At 46.7% G+C, this 27864-nt stretch overlaps 10 protein-coding genes across 10 annotated transcripts; 4 read left to right on the top strand and 6 right to left on the bottom strand.

The window, feature by feature from the left end:
• Window positions 1-600: 600 nt before the first annotated feature.
• On the bottom strand, window positions 601-2479 carry N7479_002891 (uncharacterized protein; the record flags this gene model as incomplete). The annotated part of the gene is made up of 4 exons (XM_057250588.1): window positions 601-1532; window positions 1586-1928; window positions 1982-2252; window positions 2307-2479. The coding sequence occupies 4 exons, from the start codon at window positions 2477-2479 to the stop codon at window positions 601-603; spliced, it is 1719 nt and encodes a 572-aa protein (XP_057115020.1).
• A 2821-nt stretch (window positions 2480-5300) lies between these two features.
• On the bottom strand, window positions 5301-7009 carry N7479_002892 (cytochrome P450; the record flags this gene model as incomplete). Its single annotated transcript, XM_057250589.1, has 4 exons — window positions 5301-5725; window positions 5779-6322; window positions 6375-6844; window positions 6904-7009. 4 exons carry the CDS (start codon window positions 7007-7009, stop codon window positions 5301-5303), a joined length of 1545 nt encoding a protein of 514 aa, XP_057115021.1.
• Window positions 7010-8477: 1468 nt separating this feature from the next.
• Window positions 8478-10898, bottom strand: N7479_002893 (Zn(II)2Cys6 transcription factor domain-containing protein; the record flags this gene model as incomplete). Its single annotated transcript, XM_057250590.1, has 3 exons — window positions 8478-8995; window positions 9081-9389; window positions 9449-10898. 3 exons carry the CDS (start codon window positions 10896-10898, stop codon window positions 8478-8480), a joined length of 2277 nt encoding a protein of 758 aa, XP_057115022.1.
• A 269-nt stretch (window positions 10899-11167) lies between these two features.
• On the bottom strand, window positions 11168-12014 carry N7479_002894 (alpha/beta hydrolase; the record flags this gene model as incomplete). Its single annotated transcript, XM_057250591.1, has 2 exons — window positions 11168-11503; window positions 11556-12014. The coding sequence occupies 2 exons, from the start codon at window positions 12012-12014 to the stop codon at window positions 11168-11170; spliced, it is 795 nt and encodes a 264-aa protein (XP_057115023.1).
• A 1656-nt stretch (window positions 12015-13670) lies between these two features.
• Window positions 13671-15197, top strand: N7479_002895 (Transferase; the record flags this gene model as incomplete). Its single annotated transcript, XM_057250592.1, has 1 exon — window positions 13671-15197. One exon carries the CDS (start codon window positions 13671-13673, stop codon window positions 15195-15197), a length of 1527 nt encoding a protein of 508 aa, XP_057115024.1.
• A 1000-nt stretch (window positions 15198-16197) lies between these two features.
• Window positions 16198-17256, bottom strand: N7479_002896 (uncharacterized protein; the record flags this gene model as incomplete). The annotated part of the gene is made up of 1 exon (XM_057250593.1): window positions 16198-17256. The coding sequence occupies one exon, from the start codon at window positions 17254-17256 to the stop codon at window positions 16198-16200; it is 1059 nt and encodes a 352-aa protein (XP_057115025.1).
• Window positions 17257-18606: 1350 nt separating this feature from the next.
• On the top strand, window positions 18607-21365 carry N7479_002897 (glycosyltransferase; the record flags this gene model as incomplete). Its single annotated transcript, XM_057250594.1, has 6 exons — window positions 18607-18679; window positions 18741-19419; window positions 19477-20001; window positions 20052-20405; window positions 20468-21066; window positions 21127-21365. 6 exons carry the CDS (start codon window positions 18607-18609, stop codon window positions 21363-21365), a joined length of 2469 nt encoding a protein of 822 aa, XP_057115026.1.
• Window positions 21366-21618: 253 nt separating this feature from the next.
• Window positions 21619-23189, top strand: N7479_002898 (NAD(P)/FAD-dependent oxidoreductase; the record flags this gene model as incomplete). The annotated part of the gene is made up of 4 exons (XM_057250595.1): window positions 21619-21880; window positions 21938-22227; window positions 22300-22876; window positions 22957-23189. 4 exons carry the CDS (start codon window positions 21619-21621, stop codon window positions 23187-23189), a joined length of 1362 nt encoding a protein of 453 aa, XP_057115027.1.
• Window positions 23190-25112: 1923 nt separating this feature from the next.
• N7479_002899 (copper acquisition factor BIM1-like domain-containing protein) lies at window positions 25113-26053 on the bottom strand (the record flags this gene model as incomplete). Its single annotated transcript, XM_057250596.1, has 3 exons — window positions 25113-25681; window positions 25731-25802; window positions 25861-26053. The coding sequence occupies 3 exons, from the start codon at window positions 26051-26053 to the stop codon at window positions 25113-25115; spliced, it is 834 nt and encodes a 277-aa protein (XP_057115028.1).
• Window positions 26054-26830: 777 nt separating this feature from the next.
• On the top strand, window positions 26831-27644 carry N7479_002900 (uncharacterized protein; the record flags this gene model as incomplete). Its single annotated transcript, XM_057250597.1, has 3 exons — window positions 26831-26963; window positions 27016-27476; window positions 27531-27644. 3 exons carry the CDS (start codon window positions 26831-26833, stop codon window positions 27642-27644), a joined length of 708 nt encoding a protein of 235 aa, XP_057115029.1.
• Between the last annotated feature and the right edge of the window lie 220 nt (window positions 27645-27864).

Raw genomic sequence — 27864 nt, forward strand, 5'->3', positions numbered from 1 at the left:
AGGGACAAATTTGTCCAGCGCAAATAAGATATGATGACGGAGGGAAAGACGGGAGAAAATTGTAAAATAAGTGAAGCTGGTAGAGAGGAAACAAAAAAGGGCAAGCGGCCCTAATTGAGGAAGGAGCAAGGTCCCGTTCCATTTGCCTGACGCGAAGAATCCACATGATGTTATCGATGCCGTATCGAACACTGCCTCATTGTTTGCCGAAAGACGTAGAAAGTGGCTGGCTACTTGGGGAAGTTTCCCTACTAGCTGCTAGCCCTACGGGACTAAATAATGTCTCTATTTTGGTGCTCACGTCTTGCCCACTTTTGATTCCACGCTATTACGTTAGGTTTACCGACTCAAACATACTGTTGACAAAATCTTCTGTTTGATAATGCTTCATCACGCTTGACATTGTGTCTACTTTCAGGTGATAATAAAGCAAAAGCGGAAAGCTAAGTAGTATACATATCTTGCTTGCTCTGCCCTATCCCCGGTCTAAAATGATAAATTAATTACTTCCTCCTATCAATAGAACATTGATTCCACACCACTTCACTCCTTGAATGCCTATCCAGAACCAGGTAGTTCCCTTGCTATTTAGACACCCATCTAGAAAAGGACCTTGGAAAGATCCTTGTTAGACTGAACTTTGATGTTCCTCATCATGAGCACCCAGGCAATTGAAAGTCCCATCACCGCGGTACCAGCAATCATCATGTATCGCTGGCTGAATGCATACGCATTTTGAATAGCTGTGCGAGCAGGTGAACCAACCGGATAACTGAGCTGTATGTCCAGCGATTCGTATATATCTGACCACTGGTCCTTCAATTCATCTGGCAGATACTCGCGTAGCTTGTTAGGAAGTGTGTTTGTCCAGATAGCGCCGGAAACACTACTTCCCACCGCACCGCCAATGTTTCCAAACGTGCTGAGAAGTGCCAACATGGCGGCATAGTCTTCATGCGAGGCCGCAGCAAGGACAGCAACCTGCTCGATCAGAATAAAGGTGCCGCCGCCCACTGCAAGGAAGATCTGGCACATGCACATATATCCCACGTTGTGACCCGGTTCGCGGAAGTAGATCATCAGACCGCTTGCCAGGAGGTAAAGAGGCAGAGCGCAGCAGAGGAGCCACTTGAAGCGACCGGTTGTTCTGATGAGGAAGCCACAGCCAATAAGCCAAATGGGATCCATGAAATCAAAAATGGCGCTGATGTAACCGGCCTGTGTCAGGCTTGTGTTGTAGACGACTTGGAGGTAGGAGGTGAAATAGCTGGCCCAGCAATAATAAGAGACCTGGTAGGTAATATCCAATAAACATGCGCCAATGACTGTGCGATCGGTGATTAGGTGGAATGGAATGAAAGGCTTCGGAGCCAACCATCGCTCGTACACAACGAATGCCACGAGAACACAGAATCCCACAACCATCATAGCAATGATCTTCGCCGATCGCCATTGACCTTCGGTGTTGCCGGCGATATTGAAAGATGTTAGGAAAAGGATCGTGCCACCTATCATTAGGAAGATCCCGAAGGCTGTGCATCACGTTAGTGAAGATGTAAGAAATAAATTTGGAAGCCTCACTCACCATCAAACTCCTTGACGTAGTACCAAATAGATTCTCCCCAGGATCGCGCTGTCCTCTGCTTGTATTGTAATTGACCTTGCCTGTCGGCCTTTCGCTTGGCCATTTCCCAGGTCACAACTAAAGGAAGGGCAGCGATAGGGAGAATGATGCAAATTGTCCCATACGCCCATCGCCAATTGGTTTCGTGGAATTGATTCGATAGAGGGGCGCCCGAAAAAGCCGTGATCATGCTAGGGGAGGAGGTGAGAGCAAAAGCAAGACCTCGATCACGAAGCGATGAGGTGTCCGATGTTATCACGTCAATACAGAAAATGGCACCGGTGAGTCCAACAGTATAAAATGACTGTTGAGATTAATTAGCAATTTTGACCTAGGGTGAGGATGATAGAAACATACCTGCGCAGCGCAATACGTCGCAATATTGTTACAAGCAGCCATCATGATCAACCCCATAATTGCAATCAAAATCATGATCACGAATCCAACAGTTCGATCAAAAAGATTCAGGACTTTGGCAATGGGCATCAAACAAGCGGCACCCATAACGCTGGTTACCACTGAAATCACCGTCAGTAGCGAGTGTTCCGAAAAGTCACTTGTAATGTACGCAGAGAGGTTTGCCGTAAGACTGCTGTTGAGATTGTTGACGAAATACACCAGCCACATACTATGTTCGCATTAAATTAATGTTTTGGGGACCAAGTCGATTAATTTTGCTCACCTAGTATAAGCAACAATCAGATGCTTGCGAGTCCACGTAGCGGTGACTGCGTCGGCAATTTGAACACCATCTTGCTGAAGCTTGTCATCTGGAATATCTGGCTCCTCTGTGTTGAATGGCTGCGGGGGCTCCGCGGTGGCCCCCTTGATAGTGGTAATGTTGTCTGTATCCATGGAGTTTGGAAGCAACATGCATATACGTATGTTGCAGAGACTTTATGGGATCGGTAGAATACGGAATAAAATGACTATAAGGGCGGAGATGGCTTTTTAAGTTATCTCCCACATATGTAAATCATAGATAATCTGTGTATATTAAATCCTAGACCCTTTCCGTTCGGATAAATGGTGGCGTTTTCTAGCGTGGGTCCTTTAATATAAACAAGAATACAAGGTTGGCCTCGTCATTATTGTTTTTGGGAGTCTTTTTAGATGTTCTTCGAGATGTAATTTTCTGTTAGATATTTCCCTTATTGATCTGGTAGCTAGAAGAATAAGAAGAATTTACGAAGTATAGAATATATGCGGTTAAAAAAAAAGGAAAAAGGGATAAAATGTACTCCGTAATGCTTAACCCATGCAGTAGTGTGCAGGGGATTACTCGCAAGCGAGGTCTCAGATATTTAGGAAACTTCAAGAGGTGGGGTTCTAAGTAACTTTTACCGAGTGGCGTGATCAGATAAATATTCCATCAGATAAATATTCCATCAGATAAAAAATTTTGATCAGATTAATTTGGTTTCGGTTGGGGAAAAGCTTAGACAAGCAGCCAAGCTTTCCCATAGCTTGGAACACAGGTTGCTTGTGTCATTTGGATCTAAATTCACTCTCAACCCTATCCGGAAAATGCCGTGCGCTTCGGACCGATGGTATACCTGATAAAGAGGGTACTCTTATTTTTCCTATCCGTTATCTTATCATTGGTTCTAATTTTGCGGATGGAGATCTCCACAGTGAGCCCAGAAAGGCCCGTAGGAGCTTTTTTTTCTCGAGTTTCCCTTAAGACAATATATCATTGGAGTGTAGAAGCCAGGATAGCAACGCCATCCTATTTTATATATAGAAAAGTTCAGTGCACATTTTACAGATCCTTTACTGTATTCTACTTTTTATATTTCACAGCTGATCTCCTTACCCTAATATATAGCTCCCACACCGATGAAGGAGAAAAACATCGAAAAGAGAGTTTGAAAAAGACCGCCAAAAACAATAAAACCGTCGCAACTAGGCGAACTAGTTTTGTCCATTTGCATGTGTCTACATGATTGGGTGCTATTATGGGCAGTTGTGGGGGGAACGGAAAGTTTCTGCCTACCTAAATGCTTCCATTATGGAAAGGTTGGGAAAGAGATTTCAACAGGGCCCGAGCCTCAAAATTTTAACAGCCGATGTTTTGCCGACCACTCGGAGCTGGGAGGAACTCTCGAGACTTCGTTGCCTGGCGGCTAGCCACCCAACCATTTTCACATGCCTTTTTCGGTCTGGGGAAACGGTAGTTGGGGTGGGCTGGCGAGACAACTCTTGTGGATGAAACTGAAAAACATCCAGTACGTATCCGCCGTAGGACCTCGGGATAGGTCCACGGGTATATATATACACCCCCTTGTCCCCGTCCACGGGTATGACCCCTTGTTATGCAGATAATGCACGTGGATTATATAAATTATGCTTGTCACCACCGTATTGTATATCTGTGCCTTCCAGTGCCCCCCCCACCGCCTTCGGGATGGGGGTGCACCACACCGTAAACCCAATTCACACCGTAAGCCCAATTTTGAAGCTATTTGTTTTTTCCACGTTATTCCCACCAAACCACCATGCCGAAGGCGCCTAAAATAGACGAATCTCGTGTACTCGAGGCCTGCGAAGCCGCCCAGCGCGAAAAAAAACCGAATCTAGCGAAGATCGCGCGGGAATATAATGTTTCGTACGAAATACTGCGCGGTCGTATTCGCTGGGGTTAATAGGCTCGTAGCGCCCGTATACCTAAAAACAAAGCTCTTGATAAGTATTAGGAGAAAGCTCTAGTCCAGTGGATCATTCGTATACGTGATTTGTATCTCCCTGTCACCCCTGAGATACTTATAGAGTGGGCGAATCGGGCTCTTGTGCGTGCTGGTTTAAATCATGAAGTCAGTAAGATATAGGTGTATCGTTTCGAGAAAAGACTCCTACTACACCTTATATTGGGCCCTGTGATACAGAGAACGAAGGGTAAAAAACGACTTAAAGCAGAAGATATAGGATACCTACAGCACTGGTATAATCAGCTTGCGAATATACTTCAAGGTCTCCTATCACACTTAATCTATAACTTTGACGAATACGGCTTCTAACCTGGCTAAGGAAAAGCTCGAAAGGTTATTAGGACGAAGGGAAGATACCCTGATCTCGCTGAGTTCGATTATACTGAGAATATTACGGCGATCGAGTGTATCGCTGCTGATAGGTGGATTATAGAGCCGCTATTTATTTTCAAAGGCGAGAAGTTTATAGAAAGTTAGTATAATCACCCTGGTCTACCACACTTTTAGACCGCTGTTTCGCCTAAAGGATATATTAATAATTTCCTTGCTATTGGATAGCTTCAAAATTTTTATTTAGCTACAAAAGATCGGGTTAAGAGGGGTGAAAAACGTATATTAATATTCGATAGTTATAAGTCCTATAAGACCGTTGAATTTCTATAACTCTGCGAGGATTACAGTATTATCCCTTTTTGTTTTCGGCCTTATACAACTCATATTTACTAATCTCTCGATAGTAAGCCTTTTCTTACTTATAAACAATATTTTCGTAAGTAAAATAACCTTATTTCTCAGTGGGGTGGAATCCCCGCGGGGAAGCCATTCGAAAAGTGGGCTGCTCTGCACCTGATACATGAGTCCAAGACCAAAGACAGAGCCTTGTGATCTTGTAATAAAGTAGCATATTGTTCGATTCAAGATAAAAATATCAGGACAAATAGTAAAAAGAGAATAACTGTCTTTCCAGGTCAATTTTGAACAGGCGTCAAAGCTACCTTCGTTCCATTAGCGTTTGTCAACGTCAATCCAAAATTTTCCGTCCAGGGGTTCGGATCTCGATTTTCGATTGTCCCAAACTGCTGCAAAATCCGAACAATAGTATACCCGGTCTCCGTTAGTGCAAACTGCTGGCCGATGCAGATTCGGGGACCTCCATTGAAAGGGAGGTATGCCCATCCGGGCTTGAACTTTTCCCATCTCTCCGGCCGGAACTCATCGGCATCGGGCCCATAGATTTCATTATCGCGCTGCATTGCGTATACAGTGTAGAGAACCTCGTGACCCTTGGGTACATGAAGAGGGGATTTTCCATCCAGCCCACCGCCGACGGGAAGATATGTGTCTTTGTTGGCCTCACGCAGACCGAAGGGGGCGATTGGATACAAGCGCAGAGCTGTAGATTATTTAGCAGACCGCTTAGCCAGAGCTCGGAGGGGTGTTACTTACTCTCGTTGATAACCCAGGCCAGGTAAGTGATCGATTTCAATTCTTCGAATGATGGCTTTTGTCCGTCTAAAATGAGGATTTCTTTTTGAAGTCTGTCCCACACATCAGGTCGTCGAGCCAAGACGAAGAACACAAGGCTTAGTAGGCTGGCAGTGGTATCGCGACCAGCAAACATAAGACTCAGTAGCTCGTCGGTTATTGTAGTCTTGTCAAGTGTCTGCTTGCACAGCTCGTGGGAAAATACGTATCGACTTTCCGTCACCCGCTTAATATCTTGATCAATGTCCCGCCCGCTATCGACTGCGAGACGATAATCGATCGCTTTTTGTACGAACCTTTGGACATACTCGCGGATAACTTTCACTGCGTCATTCAATTCTCTCCTGCGGTAGAACACCCCTAAATACCCAAGTCGGAAGCGTATGGCAGTCACCGATTGGGCTACATCGAAAGCTTTCGCAAATTTTGCGCCCGCAGGAGATTCCTCTTCGCGCAGCGAGTCAGCAGACTCTCCGAACAGAAACTCGGTAGCGGTGTCAAAAGTCTGCTTTTGATCAGTCACATACTTTGAGAGTCTCCAAGAACTGACACTGTACCCCTTTGAAAAAAAGTGGAAGCAAATCGATAGTCGATCCGTCGCGTGGGATCTGCTCGATGAGATTGGCAACGTGGGTCTCATATAACCCAGTGTCGTTAATGTGATTACGCGAGAAATTAGGCTTGAGGAGAGCCCGTGAATGTTCCCACGCGGTACCATCTAGACCGAATATGCTATTGCCTACGAGTGGACGCACTGACTCACGAGCCGGACCCACTGAGAAGTCTTTGAATTTCAACGCGAGGATTGTTTGGATGTTCTTTGGGTCGACGGTGAAGATGGTATTTCGATTCACGATTCTCGCCCTGAATGTTGGACCGTAGCTTCGATGCCAGCCTCGAAGAAGTTCAAGAAACCTATGCTCGGGGCCAGCTTTGAATAGTTCCATGGCCATGCCAATGCCAAACAGGCCGTGGGACACCGAGTGCGCGGGAGGCTGGCAGCCGTTCGCACGAGCGTACTTCCATCCTGGACAAATATTCAGTGTAAGTGCTGGTTCATCATCGACGAAGAAAAGAGCTGCGTACTTTGAAAGGCTTGGACAGATTTTGCCAGCGACCAAGTAATTATAACAGCCCCAGCCACAAGGCCGTAAAAGGGAGTTTGCAAGAGGTTGAAAGACACCGGTGCCATAGCTACGGTGGATTGCAGCGAGTACGATATCTTGGGATTGTCAGCATAGCGGCCCGTGTTGTATTGATATACTTGAGCTGTGTGCATACTTCCAAGGGCATCTATTTTGAGGGATCATGTGGTACAGCATGTATTATTAATCAGCGGGGTAAATATTTCGATCAGCGATCGTTTGGTCTTTTCATCACATATGTCAAAGCGTAGTACCCGCAGAATAACTGCGCCCCTTCCACCTTTGATTGCAGAGATATGTGTAGGTTAATTTGGGCGTAGGGCGAATCACAATAGTCTGCCAAGCAACATGACCCAATACTGAATAATTTCATCTAGCGTGAAGGTTGGAGATGAGCCCGAAAGTTAGCGAAAAAGCGAGGCGTCCAGTCCTCTTGTGATACTCCTAAATCTGCAGTAATTTCCTTGGAAATCCCTGGCCTGCATTTGTCGGGACTGGGTTCTCAATGCTCATTGGATTCAGTGTCTGAGCTTCGATACATGTGGAAGCGTATTTGCAAAAAAGGAGACATGCAGTGGAGTTATCTGACGTTCGGAATTGTTCATTGGAGTGCATGTAGAGTAGGAAACAAAACAAACAAGTTCCGAGATGTAATTGTGTTCGCCAACCAGCATACATAGCCTAACACATCACAAGATCCCCGTAATTAGAATTTAATACGAAATACGAAATCGACGGCAATCACATATGGCCACTGGTGGTATCTATATTCCGTCACCTTCTCCGTTATAATTGGGTGCTGGTTGGGTTCATCGCAGTGGTTTGTAGCGGGGTAGCAATCGTGCATGAGACGGGGACCGAGAGCGAGAGGCGCACCGAAAGAGTCTAGATGTCGATTCCTTTTACCAAATTTCACACCTCATCCTTGCTTAATATTCACCCTGAGAATTTGAGATGAGACTGAGAAGACCGTTGCCAATACCCCGGTAAAATTTCGGGCTATCATTGCCATTTGTGTATCGTTTTTGAGGAAAACCAGCAAGCAGGCTCAGCTTATGGCTACCTAACCCTGGTCGAAGGTTGTCCCCTCCTTAGAAATTCAGTCGTCGGGACTATTATCCGTAGACCGGGATAACCAGATCGAGCAACACACATATCATCACTTCCCATGACCCCGGGTGGTCAAAGTTCAGGTTCCATGTGGAAAAACGTGCCAATGAGCAAAAAAAATAGTTAATACTAGAATTGAAGGTGTGTTGTAAGAAGACCCTTTTTGCTCAAAAACAAGCGCCACGGTGCTGCACGAAGTGTGATGGTGTGCAGCTCATCAAAACCAGGGCCAATGAAAGGTTCCAATGCAAATCTCGGGGCAAGGTACGGAGTAGGTGTATCATATCTTTCATTATGGCCTCTCTTCATTTTAGGAATATCGGCGGTATGGAAATATTGAGCTTATCCATTTCCCCTCATTTGATACCTCCTTGGCCCTTCGGTTCTATCCGCCACGTCAACATGTCATGAGTCAAACCCTGAAGTCCAACACTCAGAGAGTACGTCCCCATGTCTGTGCATCAACCTCTTAAGGGCCACACCACAGGTCTGCGACCCACCAATAGTGACATCAAGCGACATGAGTCCTTTCATGAGCATGTCAATTTGTCGGTCCCAGATCCCATCCGGTATCAAAAACTGTACATACTCCAATATTGAATCATTACACTTAGTGTGAAGCTGCAGGTCTATCACACTCTCGATAGCCTTCTGAAGGGCCGTGACAGCCAGACTGGGAGTGACATGGTAAGCTGTGAGTGGTACTTCGGCGCCCAGTCCATTTTGGAGGTTAAAGGCCTCCTCAGCAGGCAAGTTGAGTACGCATTCAACTACCTGTGTCACGCATGAGACTGCGTCGCGCTGATATTCCCGAACGACTGGCCCTATTTCTTGTTCAACAGCAGGATCAAGTTCTTTGGTTACTTTTTTGAAGACTTCGGCGAGAAGGAAAATGCCAAGGTTCCAGAACATCACGAGGGAAACTAAAGCACAACGTGTTAGCAAAATACCAGTGATAGGGTTGCGGGAGAAAGGACGAGTGAGCTGATTGGTGGGAGTGTAACTTACCGAGGGATATTCGAGGACATGTGGAAAGACAATGGAAGTTTCTGATGCACTGACGGGTGAAAGGTTGAAATGATTCGCTGAAGTCACGGACAGCCACGATGCTCAAATTTATCGCTCCAATAATTATTGAGGATCGTTCATTGATATCGCCATGCGCCTGATTAGCAACAGTCTTGATGTTTATAATCTGCCGCCAGACACAAAATATTTCTGCAATGGCCGTCCGGCAGATGGGTTGAACATTGATATCCAATTCCAGAATATTTTGAGAGACTGCCAATGCTGCCACGACCTCTTTATTTGCAAGGCCTGTATGTCCTTAGCTAAATTGCCGTGAAGTTGAGATTTTCCATGTGACGAACACTCACCTTTTGTAGTACCCCACAGGTCTGGAAGTTTGCATCGACGATCCATCGCTAACGCTGCGCCTGTATCGCGGATATATGCAGTCCAGCGGACAATGTTCAAACTTGCCTCAGCAAGGACCCCATATGTAGATGATGGCCCCAGGTTTGCGCAGTATTGCGTGACAAGTCCATCCAAGTAGGATAACGTTTGCAAAGCTGTGTCAAGGAAGTGGTTTGGTGCGAGGCCCTCTCTGTCGAATATTTTAGTCGGTGTAACGATCCCAACGAACATGAGCGTTGCAAATACAACTCGGAAAGATCGAACATTGTGTGCGTCGTTGAGAAGTGATCTTGCCCGTATCCAAGCATCAATGAAGGCGTTCAAGGAAGAGTCATCTTTTGCCTCGCTAGACATTGAATTCTGAGGAAAGTGACCATAAGCTGAGCTTGCTTCAAAGGAAGGCGAACTCGGCAACCATTGCATGGAGAATACGCGAAGAACTGCTTTGAAAGCCTCATCAGATTTCTTCCGCGCGACCGAATTCAGTCGATTGCCATAGAGGTCGCCCAAATGATCAAGGAACCGAACACTTCCCAGCAAGGAGATTTCATAAGACATTGCTTGAGATGATGTCGGAAGAGCAGATTGAGGTAAAATAACAGTTGGATCCACGGTGGAGCCGGCAGGTGCTGACCCATTTGAGCTCCCTGACTCACTGTCACCCAATCGGTAGCGATTCCCAGTTGCATAAAGATTGCAGTCATAGTCCAAAAACCTCGAAGCACTTGCAGTTGCAATTGCTTCGTAAATCCGGGCTAGGCGATCACCAAATATCTTCGCGTCTATTCCAGAATTTAGTAGGTATATAGGACTGTTGAACGAAAGGCTAACGGTTGGCCAGGAATTGTTTGGTTTGAGGTTTCGGCGTCGGTGCAAGCCAGTCTGTTTAGAGGTGATAGCCGTAAGTTGACACTCATGCGGGCTATCTGCTGGTGCTATGTCGTCAGACTGAAGCGCATTGGGTAAAGTAAAAGAGTCGAGGTTGGTTGAAAATAAGGAAGCGCTCTCTGCAACAATCTCATCATAGTCAAGATTCAGCCAAGCCGCCATAAAATCCTGGCTAGCAACAGAGGTAGCATCAAATCGATTGCTCGGGCTTCCATCGACTCCCTCGATTGTTGTATCGAAGTTGTTCGATTCGTTCTGCGGTGTTGATCCCCCGATTTCCCCATAGCTGCACTTCTGCCGCTTGCGTGGCAAAGAACCCGACTGCGCTATAGCGAACTCGAATGTACACTGGCGTCTCAGACGCTTGCAATTTGCGCAAATCGCATCAGAAATTCCGTCTGGGTCCGACTGCAGAACACAGCGTCGCTTGGAACGTCTGCATGGATCGCAACTTGTATTTTGACGCCGTGGTGAATTCACAGGAGATGTAGACGCCTTTGGAGAATTAAGGTCTCCCGGCATTCCGTGTCTACATGATAACTACAAGCCGGGGTAGTGTCCACTGGATTTGGTTATTCACGACGCGGCGGAATAGTTTCTCCGGTCTGCGCCACCATTGAAACCTTATCTATTTCTGCCTTAGAGGTGAGGCAACAGTGCAAATGTATATTTGAAAGAGAGGAGAATCGTCATATAAAACGTAAAAAACCAAACGTGGTACACTTCCCAGGCCCAGAAATATTAATGAAAAGCTCTGGGCTCATGTAAATGTCGACAAAGCTTAATCGAGCTCATCGCGTCTCTCCGGCTGCCCTCCGAATACAATCGACGATAAAGCCCGGGTTGCTCATGAATGGGGAGTGGCCCTCCTCGCATTCCTCCACCTCAAAACAGCCCTCCCCTTGCGCTATCATTCTCCGCTGGAACGGCTCCCGCAATGCCAGGTCGTTCTTGCATACAATGTATGTGCTTGGGATTTCACGGTACGCAGTATATGTGGCAGGGACGAGAAGCGGGCCTGGGGGAAATGTGCCCAGCAACTCCACTGCCTTCTCGATGTCCTTCGGGTCACAGCGGTTATAGAACACGAGGTGGATACGGTCCTTCGGAAGGGCGATTGCTCCATCCTAGCAAGGAATTAGGATTGAAGATATAATGACAAAGGACTCATGTGCATACCGCTGTCATATCCAGTTCACCAAACTGTGCTTCCAGCTCCTTGCGCTGACGCTCGACCTCTTCTTCCTCGTGAGTCTGTGGGACCAACTGGCCGATGTGGGTCTGGCCTTCTGGCAATGCCATTGCACACATGTAGACCAGCTTGATAATTCCTCCTTTCAAACCCTGTGCATCTCGTTCTTTCTTTCCTAGACCCTTGGCTCCCTCGGACATGGCGACGCCGCCAAATGAATGTGCGAGCACGATAACGTCCTTTCCGGCATCCAGTTTCTTCATAATCACTTCGCGGACAGCCTGCGCGTCCTGATCCCAGCTGATAAGTGGTGGACTGGAGTCAACGGCAGGCAAGTCTACAGCCTCTGCATCGTAGTTGACCTTTGCGAGCTCATCAACAAGGCCCTGGAAGTGTGCAGGTCGGTGCCATGCACCTGGCACGATGACGATTGATGGATTGGTCATGGTGGAGTTTTATTGAAACAGAAGAGAAATGAAGATTGGTAGTTGAAATTGAGGTAAGATGAACATCAAGCCTTTAAATATCGGGGATAAACATTTGGCGGCTCGTGGATGTCTCCACATCGGAGCCGCCCCAAAGTGGATCTCTTGGTCGGAGCCGCCCCAAAGTGGATCTCTTGGTCGGAGCCGCCCTGAAAGCTTTGACCGCTGATTGGTCATATTTCGTCAGTTCTCATAGATCTTCCAAGGTTGCCCTCATGTGGTACAAGGTTACATGTATATATGCGTGTATGTAGGTAGGTCTGGGGATAGGTAGATATGTATTTTGTTATCCTAGTTTCGATGAAGAACTCATCAGTAGTGGGGTCTATGAAGTCGGACAAAAAGCTACATATGTTGTCCAGCTTGGTTAAGGTCCACGAGTATTGGAACAGCAACGTAGTTCAAAATCAAATAAAATCTATGCGGGCGGAATCGAACTCTGGCCAGTCAAATTGGTGTTATTTTAATTAGGAAATGGTCCTATATATCACTTGAGAGATTTTGGAAGTTGTCACTTCCGGATCCAGCTCGGTTAGCTCAGTGGATGGGGCCCTGAAGCCTAGCCTTGGGATGCTGAGCGTGTATATCTTCAATTGGTCCTGGGCTTTATGACCCCAGGGCACAGTTAAGGTCGCTGCACCTCTTAAGGTTGAACAAGGGTTAGAGGGATGATGTCTCCACACCCACAGGGTAACTATGGCCGAGTCCAAATTTGAAGGGGGAGCGGTCCCAGCGAATTCGGCGTGGGTTCGGAATTACCCCCTCTTTCTTTTTTCTATTTTTTCCTTGGAGGTCCTTTCAAACATCCATAATATCGTTTTTAGGTAGCTTGAAGTCAGATGAGAAATTCTCCATTTTTCTACTGAAAAGACTTTTTACATGGGATGATTTTTGCAGTCTGAATAAAATACATTCGTTCTCCTGAATAGTATGTTCTGATTTTGCTATATGCTATGTATGTACACTTCACAGCACTACATCACAGGTAATGGAACATCAGATGGCCCTTTCGCATTCATGAGTCAAGGTACTCCTGGGTTGGGTATCTTCATCTCTCCAAACCATCTGGATAGGACTTCAGCCTAAAATTTAGATGCTAAACTCCTTCAACCATTCTGTAAAGCATATTCGTACCATATAGATACAATTATTATATCTAGATTAAAGGAAGTCAGTTACTCACAACTTCATCGTCTTTGTCAAGGTCCTAAAAAAGGCATCTACGGGTCCGTTTCTTTGTTCGAATTGTGTCGACACAACCGAGTTCCCTCTCTTTGATTCTTTGACTTTATTTCCTTGTCAATGTAGTGGAAAACAACCGTGGCCAGGTGCCGTTGTACTCCGCTATCTTCAAATGTTTGCTCACTCGACGGCTCGGGGGACAAACGAGTTTATCATCCCAACAACACAGGCAAAGATGGGGTGAAGTGACAACTCAGCAAATTGCTATTAAGCAACGCAAACTTCTACTTTTTTATCCTCATCCTTTTTCATCTTCATCGTCTTTCATCTTCATCATCATTGATCCTTGTCATCTTTCATCCTGGTTAGGCTTGCATCGTCTTTATCCATCTTGATAATCCGCTATCCTTATCTCTGCATCGTCCAATAGCAGTGATGTCACTGAACCAAGTCCGCGTTTCTACGCGGCACACGCTTAACTGCGCCAATGACGCGTCAGTCGCCGCGCTCGAGTCCCCTTTCAGCCTAGGCCCGATGGACTACACAGTGCCACCCATGTTGACAATCGAAGCCATCCTCGTCTACCGAAAGCCAAAAATACTGCCAGAAGATATTTTCCTTCCAGCTGGGCGCTTGAAGTTTGCTGCCTCCCACCTCTTGGATTATTACCCACATTTGACTGGCCGTCTGCAGCATAATGCAATCAGCCAAGCCCCAGAGATTGATAGCCTGGGCAGTGGCGCTGAGCTATGGGAGGCGCATTGCACTAGGAGACTCGAGAACATTGCAATTTCTGCTCTTTCAGCCCGTATCTTGGTATCCAAATTGCCAGATGATGGGAATGCCCTTCTCCCGATTTTCCACCCAACAACGGGGGCTTTCTCCTGCAACCCCATCTTTGCTATCCAGCACACTCGATTTGCCTGTGGAGGGGTCGCGTTGGGAATTCGAGTCCATCATCTAGTCTGCGATGCCAATGGGTTCATGCAGCTCGTGCGGGATCTAGCAGATATCTATAAGCAATTGCGTGACTCATCTCCGCCAACTCTTATTTCTCCTCCAGAAATTATCTCACACTTCCGAGGAACGAACAGCCCATCGGCTACCCAGAAGGAGAAGGCATTGTTGTTCAACCCTCCGAGTTTCTACCTTGACAAACACACTACAAGCATACCTGAGGCTCCAAGCCCTCCCAACGTGATCGCCTGTTGTCTTCGCTTTCAAGGACAGGATATAAATTCACTCACAAATGCCGCAACCGACCCTGAGGCCCAGGGGCGGACCTTGTTCAGCGCCTTTGAGGTTATCTCCGCCTATCTCTACCAACGCATCTATCAAGCCAGAATTCAAGCTTTACATGTGAAGGGACTCAAACCAAACCCTGACTCATTGCATTCACTTCGTGGCTTTTGGTCAGCCGTGGACATGCGCAACTACAAGGGTCTGAAGCTCCCTATGCGATACTTCCCGAATGCCGTCTACTGCCCCTCGGCTTTTGCCTCACACGAATTACTCACAAATGGGGAGCTGTGGAAAGTTGCAGAATTTGTTCATGACACAATTCATTCGGTCAAAATCAGTGAAGTCGAGCAGGAATTTGAATGGATTACCGCACAGGCCAACAAGAGTTACATCAAGGCCAAAAATGTGGTGCCAAACGGCAGCCTCATAGCTACCCAGTGGACTAAGGACAAGACATACATTGGGGTTGACTTTGATGTTGCTCCTAATGGCAAACGCATTGCCCCGGCTCTGGTATCCCCGGCATTCACTGAAAGTCATCGGGTGGATGGGTACGCAGTTATCATGTCTACCGAGGAACATTTGCGTCGAGGCCAATGTGCTGCACGTTCTTTGATCCATGACAGTATCCCATGCGCTGTTGATGTCAATTTGGCTTTGGATATGTCGGTGTGGGATGTCCTGAACAGTGACCCTGATTTCCTGGCTCTCCATTCCTAATTTAGGATTCCTCATTACTTGCGCTTCAATTTCAGTAGCCCATGATATTCTGAAGAGCGCAGAATTTCTTTAGATATCTTTGGAAAATAAACTAAGAAAAAAAAAAAAGAAAAAAATATGCGAAACGATCAAAAAAATGGAAAAAGACACCAAACACAAAAACAAAACTTGAAATTGATAGACAGAATATAACTTGTCAGTGTAGTAATCTGGTCCATCTAGTAGTTGGTTTTGCAACCTAGTTTAGCACCCCCTCTAGTAATAATTCTATCTGTTTCAAGACGCTACCATAGTCCTCGTACGTCCATTTGTCTTGTTTTATGTTGGCTGGCCTCGTCATTGTTTTTACCTCGCCATCTCTCCTCTTCCGACACCTGGTTAAGGAGAAGGACTGCCCGATCGCCTTCTTTGTGGGACCGTGTTGCCGAATGTTTCGATATTAGGGATTGGAGGGTTTGTTCGTTGGGATCTGCCACTGGGCTCAAAGTCAGTCCTCATCTCTGCCGCTGTTTCATATTGAATGGCATTTAAATGTGAATATCGTGAACCCCACGCTCGAACATTAAAATTCCAGGGTTTTGAATGTGGAGAATCCATGGATGGCCCGAATGGTTCCCTTCGGAGTTCTCACTACCGTACAGGTGCATACGCTAGAGTACAGCCACAGAGCCTCATCTTTGAGCCTTGGCGTCACTGATTGTGACACTACTAGTACTGTAATCGGCCGGTATTTTTCAGTGTTGTCACCAATCAAAGCCCCCGTGGCCACAGTACTATTAAAGCTCCGTAATGGGTTACTAGCGCAAGCCCTGGAAAAGGTATTGGACAAAATGTTGCGAAATCTGCGTATGTTGTAGCCTTGCAAGGCAACCTCTGTCAAAGCAACGACCCGATCGGAGCTCTGTTTCTATGTTTCAAAGTATGAACGAATACATTATTCTGTGATTTATTCATCAAACTGGATGACATGAAAAAAGAACAAAAAGAAAAAGAAAAACAACTAAACCTTCTTCCCAGCCAACACCCGCTCAAAGGTCGCAAAGTTGCCTTCGTTCTTCGGATCATAAACAGCAAAGCACACCTCGCGCCACCAGTTCCCACAAAACTCAGCCTCCTTTAGAACCTCTAACCAGCAGTGCGCAATCTCAGCTGGAGGATTCGCATAGACCCCACAGCCCAGAGCACCGAGGACTAGCATTCCATGCCCATTGGTCGCCGCAATACGAAGTGCTTGCCTCATTTTGGATTTGGTAAGATTGCGGTCCTTGTCTCGGGCAAAGACTTGTTTAGTACGCCGAATTGAGGAAGGGGCTGAAGGTGAGCTGTGGTGTGAGCGTGGGCTATGGCCCCCTCTCCGTTTCTGAGAATGATTTAGCACCAGTGTCCGAATTGCAGGTCGATAGAGAGCGGCGACCGTAATCCCGCTGACAACTGGAAGATCCTCTGGCGGGGTAGAGGGAGACGCTAGCAGAGTGTGTCCGGAGGCAAGGTCACTCCGTATTACCAAGACGTAGGGGCTGTAGATCGACTCGTCTAGAGCAAGCGGGTAATCCTTGCTGTCGAGGCTTAGCGCCAATGAGCTGCGATAGCAGATTGATTCTTCTTGTGCCATCGCGCCATTTAGCCAGCCCCCGCCTGGTCTTCGGTAGCTGGCGAAGTTGATTATTATTGGACGGGGGTTCGGGGGACTTGGATGAAGACGGTGTGTTTGTGCAGACTCAAACAGTCTGACGGCAGCGTTGAGGGTATCGTCGTTGATGACTTTGATCGTCGCGGGCGATGGGAAGCGGGGACAGTCATTGGGGTGTAAGCTTCTGAGGGAATTCCACGATAATTTCTTGGATTTTTCGGCCTCATGGACGGAGTTGAGGCGGTTTAGGAGAACTGGGAGAATGCCGATGGTTTCCTGGGCGGTTTGTCTGAGGGCTTGCCTTTGGGCATTATCTTCATGATGGCGATGATGACGATGACGTGGGGGTATATGCCTTGGGCTTGGGATAGACTGGCGGTGTTCATTCACTAAGTCCAATAACAAAGACTTGATATTCTGTGAAGACATACTTTCTGTCAGGTATTGCTTAATTTGATGTCAAAGAGAGAATTGACCGTATTTGAACCAGCGTCAGCATGTAATATATCAAATATCAGGTCGATTAGATCCGGCCATCAGTGCTGTTTTTGGCGCATGTCGCGTGTTATTTAGAGTCAATGAACGAAGGCAGCCTAATGGTTGCTGAAATTTTAAAATACTAGTTTGTTACTAGTAGCCTCAGGGTCCGTATTCAAGATGGAGCTAGGCCTATTAAAGTAGGGATATATGGATATCGCTTTTAGGTACCAGCCATACTATTCTTCAGTTGCAGTAATAGTGCTTGCAAGCTCATGCTACGAGCAATCTCAAAAATATTTCGTTGGTCTTTGCTCATCGTTATTTGTTATATGAACTGATATATTTAGATGACAAGACCCGCTTTCATCAAAAAGGTACCCTGAAATCCAGCGACTTATAGATATCATTTAACATTGAATTTGCTAGTCTCATTGATGTTCAATCGTGAGTGGAATCTATCTATGTCATGTATGTATGCACTTTCAGCTGCCAGCAAGCAGAGTATGGATGCCAAGCTGCAATCTTCTCTTTCAAGAAAAAGCGCAAAAGACCCCAGACTCAACCTTCAGTTCTATGGAACTCAGCATGCTTGCAAGATCGGGAGTGGCTCTCTAGAGCCCTGCGACAACACATAATGTTATCTCTGTAGCATCCTCAAAAAGGGGGTTTCACTCACTCAAGCCAGTCAGTCATTGGGGATCGTGGTTACCCTTTGGGTCTTTGCAAATACGCACCAGCCGCAGATTGTCCCGTGGGTATTTCTACCCCGGTTGCTGTTCCGACCGGACCGATTATGTATACTCGGACGGGGTGGCATCCTTCCTAGATTTTGGTTCCATTCGGTTGATTTCAATGTCTCGCAATATATATTTTAGTGGGGTGCTACGATGCATTAGAGTTATATATCATATGGCCCGTTCTCTCTGTGCTGAAATGTTTCTCGGTTACCTGATATATGTGAAAGCAGGAAGAGAAAATCCCAAGGCAACAGATCTACTTCTAAATATACTCTTCGGAATGACATCATATGCCTCAGCTAATATGACCTGTGATTGATTTAGATTAATTATCACGTGGCTCAACCCCGGGATCCACCTGCGCCAGGGCCAGAACCATCGGAGTTACCATGGTCATCAGTTGTTTTGGAACTCGATTCATATAAACCTTTTTTTCCCCCTCAAAATAGAGAAAGATTTACGGCTTTCTGGAAATATATTCCACACGTCCAGCTATCTAACCATCATTCTACATCGGAGATATCTCTATTTTTCCCACGTGTGATGTCATCGAGCTGCGACGATGGAAGAACCACCGCGCCGGCCTTCTGCGCTTGAACGCAACCAATTTACTCAGGATGGCACAAAGGTTCAAGGTGGGAGCAACTCTACCTTTTCTGACTCACTGATCAGGAGAGTGTGCTGATTTTTTTGAAGATGATGGTCGGATTGAGATCGACCTGGACTCCAAAGTGGGTCGGGAAGTGTCAAAATTGATACCATTTCTGCATACCGAAGAGCAGATAGAACCACAACCAGAGCCTTCAGGTGATGCTGGATGTGGTCTCGAGCTCAACATCGTCATCCAAGTTGTTGGTAGTCGAGGCGATGTTCAGCCGTTTGTCGCACTAGGCAACGAGCTTCAGCGCCATGGACACCGCGTACGATTAGCCACGCATGGTGTGTTTGAAAGCTTCGTGCGGGACTCTGGTCTAGAATTTTATTGCATCGGAGGAGATCCCTCGGAGTTGATGGCATATATGGTAAAGAATCCAGGACTGATACCACAGATGAAGTCTGTCAAAGAGGGTGATATTCAACGAAAGCGCGTCATGGTAGGCCAAATTCTACAGGGATGCTGGGAATCCTGCATTGAAGATGATTCCGTGACGAAGACACCCTTTGTCGCCGATGCTATTATCGCGAACCCTCCAAGCTTCGCCCATATCCACTGTGCTCAGGCACTTGGCATCCCTCTACATATGATGTTTACCATGCCATGGACTAGCACAAGGTCATTTCCCCATCCCTTGGCAAACTTGAAATACTCAACCACGGAGCCGAAAATGGCCAATTACCTTTCGTACGGAATTGTCGAATGGCTTACATGGCAAGGGTAACCACCAGACACCCTTCTGTTAATCGCTGCTTCAATACGCTGACCGTGTAATAGCCTGGGCGATGTTATCAATGACTGGAGAAAATCCATCGATCTAGAGCCCATATCAGCGACTGAAGGCCCCCGTTTAGCCGAGACTTTGAAGATACCCTTCACATATTGTTGGTCCCCTACATTGATGCCTAAACCCGCGGACTGGCCTGCACATCTCAACGTCTGTGGCTTTTTCTTTCGCTCTCCTCCAGACTTCACACCACCTCCAGACCTTGATGCATTCCTCCAAAGCGGGCCTCCGCCAGTGTATATCGGTTTCGGGAGCATCGTCATTGAGGATCCCCCAGCGATGACTGCCACACTCGTCAACGCAGTTAGGTCCTGGGGCGGCCGTGCGATCATATCCCGTGGGTGGAGTAATCTCGGTGAAGCACAATCAGACGATCAGATCTTTTATCTTGGAGACTGTCCGCATGAATGGCTGTTCCAGAAAGTCGCTGCAGTTGTACATCACGGAGGAGCGGGGACTACAGCATGTGGCTTACGATTTGGAAGACCCTCTCTTGTTGTACCATTTTTCGGAGAGTACGATATTCCCTATAATATTCTCTGATTTCTTCGCTAACTTGTCATAGTCAGCTATTTTGGGGAAATATGGTTGCATCCCGTGGGATTGGACCAATGCCCATTCCGCACCGGTCTTTGAACGCAGAGAATCTAGCGGAAGCCATCCGTTTTTGCCTACATCCCGATACCCTAGCAGCAGCTAGTGACCTTGCTCGTCAAATGAGCGAGGAAGCAGGAGTTTCTGCGGCGGCTGCATCTTTCCACCGCAACCTACCAGTCGATAAAATGAAATGCCAGTTTATCGATTCTGAACCCGCTGCATGGCAATTAAAACAAAACTCCAAGTCCCCTGTGAAGTTATCCAAGATGGCAGCGGGGATCTTGCTTGAAAACTCTCGCATTGATATAAAGGATCTGAAAGCGTGAGAGCATATATTCCAACCATCCCGCTTGCCCGTATCTACTAACACACATCTTGCACCAGATACGACAGTAAATCGATCTTCATCCAGACTCGGCGATGGGACCCCATCACAGGCGGGACATCCTCTTTACTCGGCATGTACAAGGATATCCTCACAGCATCGAGTGACGTCGTCATTCGGCCCTATAAGGAGCTTAGCCGCGCACGTCAGCAGAGCGAGCCTGAATTAGTAGTCATTGAGTCTACAAATCCCCAATCCGAGCGAAGTCCATCCAGGGGCATCTCACGTACTTCCGGAAGCAACCTCACAGATGAAGAGCGGAGGGTTATGGGCAAGGCAGTGGGGGGATCCGCCAAAAGCGTGGGTAGGATCATAGCCTACTACTACAAAGGCGTTCTGGTAGACATACCCGGAGCAGTGAATGAAGGTCTGAGAGCTGTCCCTCGGCTCTATGGCGAAGAGGTGAAAGATTACGACAATATCCACGACTTTAAATCCGGGGTGTCTGCAGCTTCAGATAACTTTGCACATGGGTTCTCCCATGGGCTCACCGATATCTTCCGACAGCCCTACGAGGGTGCCCAAAAGGATGGTATTCGGGGTGCCCTCAAAGGATTTATCAAAGGACCTATTGGAATGGGAACGAAAGCTGCTTCAGGTTTGTGACACACTCTCTATTTGCGCGACGAGTTGAATTATGCTAATAGACCATCTCTAGGTGCTTTAGGTTTAGTAGCCTATCCAGGGCAGGGCCTAGCCAAAAGCTTGCATTCTGCTATCCATTCCAAGACTCGGAAGCGACTTCTCCAATCGCGATTGAAAGAGTCTGAATATATGGCCAGACAATCAGCCAAGGCCCAATCGAGCTGCCTCTACGTCATTGAGGCATTTGAAGCTCAACAGCGGCAGCCTGGGAATACTCCTAGCTCAACCAATCTGGAACGCACAAGTTCCTAGGGATAAATATAATGAAGAAGATTTGCAATATCATGAATTTCGAGAATTTAGATCAAAATCGCACAGTCAGCTATATTGTTTAACCCCGCATAATTCTCGGGCTCCTCCGCGATAGGCTACGTGCCAACTCCGATGACACCTCACCTACACCACAACCTCTGCTTTTTTTTTTTTTTCGCATTGCACCTGTATTTGAATTTGCATCACCCGAGTTTCAATCGTATCCCGAAATACTATTGGACTACTCATCATCATGTCAAACTCCTATGCAAAATCCTTCCCTCGCCCAGAAGCGGGGTATACCCAATCATTTTGGCGCACACAACCGGATCTGCTAGATAACCATCAAACTACACCAGAACTACCTAAAGAAGCCGATATCCTAATTATCGGTGGTGGCTATGTCGGAGCCTCGGCCGCTTATCGCTTACTCGTAGAGAAACCGCAAAATCCAACCCCCAAGGTGGTGTTAGTTGAGGCCCGGGAGCTGTGTTCCGGCGCCACGGGGCGAAATGGTGAACTCCCATGAGATAGAATATGTTTATACAAGTCTAACCTATTCTAATCTTAAGGTGGCCACTTGAGACCAGATATCTCTTCATCAACAGCCTTGTTCACTGAACGCTATGGCATCGAAGCAGCAGCAGAGATTGTGCGGTTCGAGATCTCACACTTGAAGCTCATCGAGGAGCTAGTCCGTAAAGAGAACATTGACTGTGATCTCAATTTCACCCGCTCTTATGATATTTACTTTGATGAAGATGAGCTCAAGAAGGCAAAAGCCTTTTATGACTTTTTGGTTGACCAGGGGCTGGACTTTATGGACGATGCCAAATACATGTCTCAAGCCGAGACGCAAGACGTAAGTTGGAATGGGCTTTTGGGATAGTATGCATACGCCAATTTTCAAGATTCTGACAGTGTTTGTGTTAAGATGGCGCATGTCCGAGACGCCAAGGGAGGCTTTAGTTTTTCAGCAGCCCATCTCTGGCCTTACAAACTCATTACCCATCTCATTCGTATCGCCGTTTTCCGTGGCCTAAACCTACAGACCAATACACCGGTATCGGAAATTGCGGAAACTCCAAATGCAGATGGATCCTGGTCGGTCACTACCAGCCGTGGTGTTATTAACGCGCGCAAGGTTATCCTCGCGACCAATGCATACACCAGCGCCTTGGCCCCGGAGTATTCCAAAGCCATTATTCCCTGCAAAGGGATATGTAGCCAGATTTTCGCAGCACCAAGTGCACCCCACCAGAAACTGCCTGGTACTTATGTCATCCGATTTGGTCCGGAGGCGTATATTTATCAGATTTCCCGGAATGATGGGTCGCTCATTGTTGGCGGGGCGTCGCATCTTTTCAAAGATGATCGGGAGGCGTGGTATAATAACCCCGATGATGGGAACTTGATTAAAGTTGCTGTGGATTACTTAGATGGCTATATGCAACGAACTTTCCTTGGGTGGGAGGAGAGTGAGGCGGAGATCAAACATGTCTGGGCTGGTGGTATGTACAATTCCTGTCTACACTTTTCCCTTGATCTGAGGGTAAATTTTCTTCCTGCTCACCGCTTCTCTCGTTTCTAGTCATGGGATACAGTGCAGACTCGTTGCCTCATGTTGGTAGTATTCCGGGTAAACCGGGTCAGTTTATCGCGGCCGGGTTCAATGGTCATGGTATGCCTGTGGCATTCCTGTCTGGTAAAGCCGTGGCGGATATGGCGCAGAGCTCGGTTGCATTTGAAGAAACTGGTTTACCCAGATTGTACAAGACGTCACTTGCTAGACAAGAGCCAGTTTTTGATGATATTCTAGGCTAGGCATGTTTGATTGGGCCGTTCTTTTTTTCTCCTGCTATTCTCAAATTACTTCAAATTACTTCCCAGGAGTAGTCAATAGTTCTGAATACACACAATAGCTGGATATGCTGACGCATCTATCTACACTTCGATTCGAACCCACTTTCCTCGTCAACGCTCCTTCCCTAATAATATTTGAGCTCACCGCTATGATTGTTTACATTTTACCTATTGCGTATGTTTTTAGTGTTCCCAATCTTGGAAGGTTCACTTTCTAAATACAAACCATGTGCCGCCGAGTTTCACGGACTCTAAAGTATGTGTCCCATCTACATAATCTTGGCCTTGTTCTCCCAAATGCAAAAACCATGTCGGATCTATGTACAAGCTTGACAGGTGAGGTGGTGTTCTTAAATCTCGCCTTCCCTGTGATCCTACCACCGGCGCTTGGCCCGTGATGCCATAGACTTAGTCTGTGGAAGTTCTGAGGGCAAAGTATATGCGGATCCGCACCCACTCAATATATATATATATATCTACGACCTTCACATTCAATTCCTCCAAGCGTATACAATAATGATAACATTAACACCGTACAACAATGAAGAAAGTAATTTTACATGCAAAGTTGCTTAATGAATCTAGCTAACTTATGTACAGACTCTCAATGCCTAGCATACCATACCTGCCTATGCTGCGATGAAGGCCTCTACCCGGTAGTTCATAGTGTCAACCAACCGGTCAAAGTATATTGTACATATTCCTCTCCTAATAGCCCCACACCTGTTCAATTAAATACAAAAAAATATATAAATGGTTGATCAATAGTTCTAGAAAGGGCTGTAAGGTCGGCATGGATACGATCGATTATTTCTTTCAGCTTTTTACAAGGTATGTATATTCAATGGGGGTTGAATCCGGCAAACACGGCAGCAATGCCATCGCTCTTCTGAGTTAACCCTTGAATAATTGTGGCCGTATGAATAGAAACTTAATATTTTTCCATTTAGGATCTGATAAAGGGATCTAATATCCGACCTCGCCAAAAAAAAACATTTGAATGGGGCTGTGGGTCTAAACCCGCAAGGTACTTGTTTCTCGGAACTACACAGAGAAGCAACCTTGGAATGCCCTATATGACTTCAATAGTTGATGAGAATTGAAAATATCGCTATCATATCACACGGGGATTCCCCCAAAACATCATCCTTATTGCTGATCTCATTTATTATCTTCCAGTACATTCAAATTTCGTTGACAGAAGCTCGAACCCACTCGAGGTCGAAACCCGCCGGGTCCACTTTATTCCCCCCATATTTACTCAAGCCCATCGCTGTCTTGGCCTTAATCTGCCGGGAAAATGACACACAATCTCCTGCGCCGATCACGGAAGCATAGACCGGATAACTTCCGGAGTATGTATGCTCCACTATTAATGGGGCTATGCCCGCCAGTGTCAGGTTCGCACATGGCTTGGTTTTATCGGGTTTGGTTGCCATGAATTTCAGATCACATGAATTAGGAAGACTATGCCGACGTGTTCAAGACATGACCAAAAAGTATACAAAGTTTACTCCTAAATTCGATGGAGGCTGTGTGTTAGGAGAGGGCTACGTCGAAGTGCATGGTGGAATGTGAGTAGCTTGATTGAGTAGAGAGTTTTAGAAGCTAGGTTCTACGAGCTATGTAATCTGACACTCTGTTAATTGATTCAAACATGATTCGAATTTTTGACTACCAAGCTACGAAGACACGAACAGATAGACATAGCAAGTCGTAAATTGAATTGAGTATATCAAACATATAGAACAACTGAAGTACAAAAAGTCCAAAGTCATATAAGCACAAGAACGTCACTCATTACCGTCACCAACATTTTTTAAACAGCTGCACACTGCCACTTCCCGTAAATCATATCTAGAAGACACCCCCCATTTTTCTAAATCACCTGATCTTGCGAAGACCAATGGGAGTCTCATCCTCGGCTTTGTACTGAGGCGCCTCCTCATTCCAGTTCACATTCCGGGTGGAAGCCTTCTGGCGCATGACGCGGTACTTCTGCAGCAGTCTTCGGTAGAAGAACATCAAGGCAATTCCAAGACCCAATGCAACGACTGATCCAACCACAATACCCGCAATAGCGCCTCCAGAAAGACCGGAGCTCTTATCGCTCGAAGAACTAGTGCTTGAGCTAGAAGAAGAAGAAGAAGAAGAAGAAGATCCAGATGTGTCCTCATCAGTCACATCGGTGAACTCCTCCGAGGTCACATTGAAGCAAGGGACTTGGTAGGTGAACTTGCTTGCTGCAACGTAAGTGATATCGGCGCATGCGTAGTAGGTTTCGTTTTTGTCGGTATCAAAATCAGAGGTGTATTTGATCTGGAAGGTGGCGTTGTTTCCCTCTTCCACGTCAATAGATGGGTTGGGGACAGAGTAGCATTCGTGTCCGGGCATGATATCATTAAGACTTGAGCCATCAATGAAGGACTCGAAGTCGGCATTGCTAGTTGGGTCTAAGGGAGAGTTAGTGCTGAAAATATGAGAATGATCTAGCTTGCTTACTGCTTTTGTGAGAGATGGCAATTTGCACATTCCATGACTCGTCCTGAAGTACAAGTGCGAGCTTGCCGTTGACTGTAGTGTTTTGTCAGTAAATGTCTTTTCTGAGGTTGTGAGAGAGATATCCTCTTACTCAATGGGAAGTCAGTTCGGTTTACAGGCCCGGTGGATGAGCCACATGGGGCATTGTTGTCGTAAGCTGCACCCCAGAGACGATCAGCGGGCCACAGGAACGCGGCCGGGCCCATCTCTGTGCTCGCTTCGTCGCCATGAGCGGCGTATGCTCCAATGGCAGAGGCAGCAAGTAGTGCGACGTAGTTCTTCATGATTATATTGAGAAACTTGTTATACCCAAAGTTATGACAGGAGAAAGACGGTTGTAGAAAAGCGTTGAAGGCAAGGACGGGAGATCGCCATTTATAAATTTCCAGTCGCCCTCGACCTCGCTTACAAACTATGACCGATATCAAAGACCGTTTACAATATAGATGTGTCTCGGTTCAAGCAGAATCCACTGCCAAGCGCGTTGAAGAGCGCCAAGCACGTGGCAAACGGAGTTTCCTCGATGTTATGGCCGGGAATTCTCTCACCGGAGTAGGACCACTGGAAGAAAACCATCGAGGTCGAGTCACAAGTCACAGGCCAAGATACTAACCTTGGTTCTATGGTTTGCCAATAAGAGGGAATTAATCTATCGAAGCCGGAGAAACCCGCGGATAAAGATTATACAGGAAAAAAAATGAAAGTCGGGATCAGATTAGATCAATCAGATAAGATAGGTGGGTCTTCCAAGCTCAGTTTTGTCACTTTTAGTTGGTTCGCTTCCACTAGTCCGCATAAAACCCAGAGTTCAACTGAGACATGGCTAAAATGGGTAATCTCAGCCGAAAAATTACCAGTTTCCGAAGGCCTCGTGCCACTGTAGATAGCGTTTACTCCGAAATGAGCATTCAGCCAAGACAAAGTTTCTCCGAAGATCCCACGGGGGAATAAGTAGAGGCTGAACTGCCATCACTTTGGTATCTATATCGCCAGTCTTTACAATCTTTCCAATTGCAAAAAACCCAAACTTGTCCCTCGTTTAATCATCCCCTAATACCATCATGCATTTCGCCAACGTTGCTGCTTTTGCCTGCGCTGTTATCAGTGTCAGCGCCTTCGAGTTCCCGGAATTTGTCCCCCTGCACAAGCGCCAGGAACCCGGAACTCCTGCGTACGAGTGCCACGCTAGCTGCGGTATGTTCCATATCCTATAATCCTGCAACCAGAACTCAAACTAACAGATCAGGTGCCATCATCACCGCCGGCCGTACCGATGGATACTGTGATGCCAGCGATTTCCAGTCCACCCTAACCGATTGCTTGAACTGTGCTCTTGAGTTCGACATCTGGAAGTACTACGGATCTTCCGTGACCACGTCTGCTGAGGGCTGTGGGTTGGATGCCACCCCGGTCGAAGTGACTTCCACCACCACTGCAGCGGCTTCTTCTACCACCACTAAGGCAGCTTCCACCACCGCTGAAGTTTCTTCTGCCTCTGAGGAAGCCTCTTCCGCTACATCTGTTAGTACTACCTCTACCGAGTCTGCAGTTGAGAGCGCCACCTCCGATGTGACCACTGGTGCCGTGACCTCCTCTACTGCTCCTGCTGTCGTCTCCACTGTCTCCACTGCCACCAGCACCCAGCGTGTTCCTGTTTCTGCTCGCCCCTCGTCATTGATCCCTTCGTCAGCACCTACTGGAAGCTCGGTTGGTTTCTCTCTTCTACTACTTACCAGTGAGCTCATAGCTAACTTCGAATAGACTGCTGCCACTGCTACCTCCTCCCCCGTCTACACTGGTGGTGCTTCGACCAATGCCGCTAGCGGACTTGTGTCTGGTGCTATTGTTGGTTGCGTCATCGCTGCCTTCTTCTAAATATCGATATATATCGTTACTTGAAGGAAGGTGCGAGGAATATTTGTGAATGGTGTATACTTAATTCCTTCTTGTGACGGGTCTTCCGGCTGTCTACCACATGCAGCAGTAAACTTTTGTGAGGCCGGGTAATCCACCTTTTTATCTGGAATCTACGAAGTTGAAGCTGCATTCTCTATAGGATAGCCTCAATATAATGACTACATATGTACATGTGTAG

Source organism: Penicillium vulpinum (genome assembly GCF_028829585.1).
Source record: "Penicillium vulpinum strain IBT 29486 chromosome Unknown utg000001l_segment0_segment0, whole genome shotgun sequence".
Taxonomy (NCBI): Eukaryota; Fungi; Ascomycota; class Eurotiomycetes; order Eurotiales; family Aspergillaceae; genus Penicillium; species Penicillium vulpinum.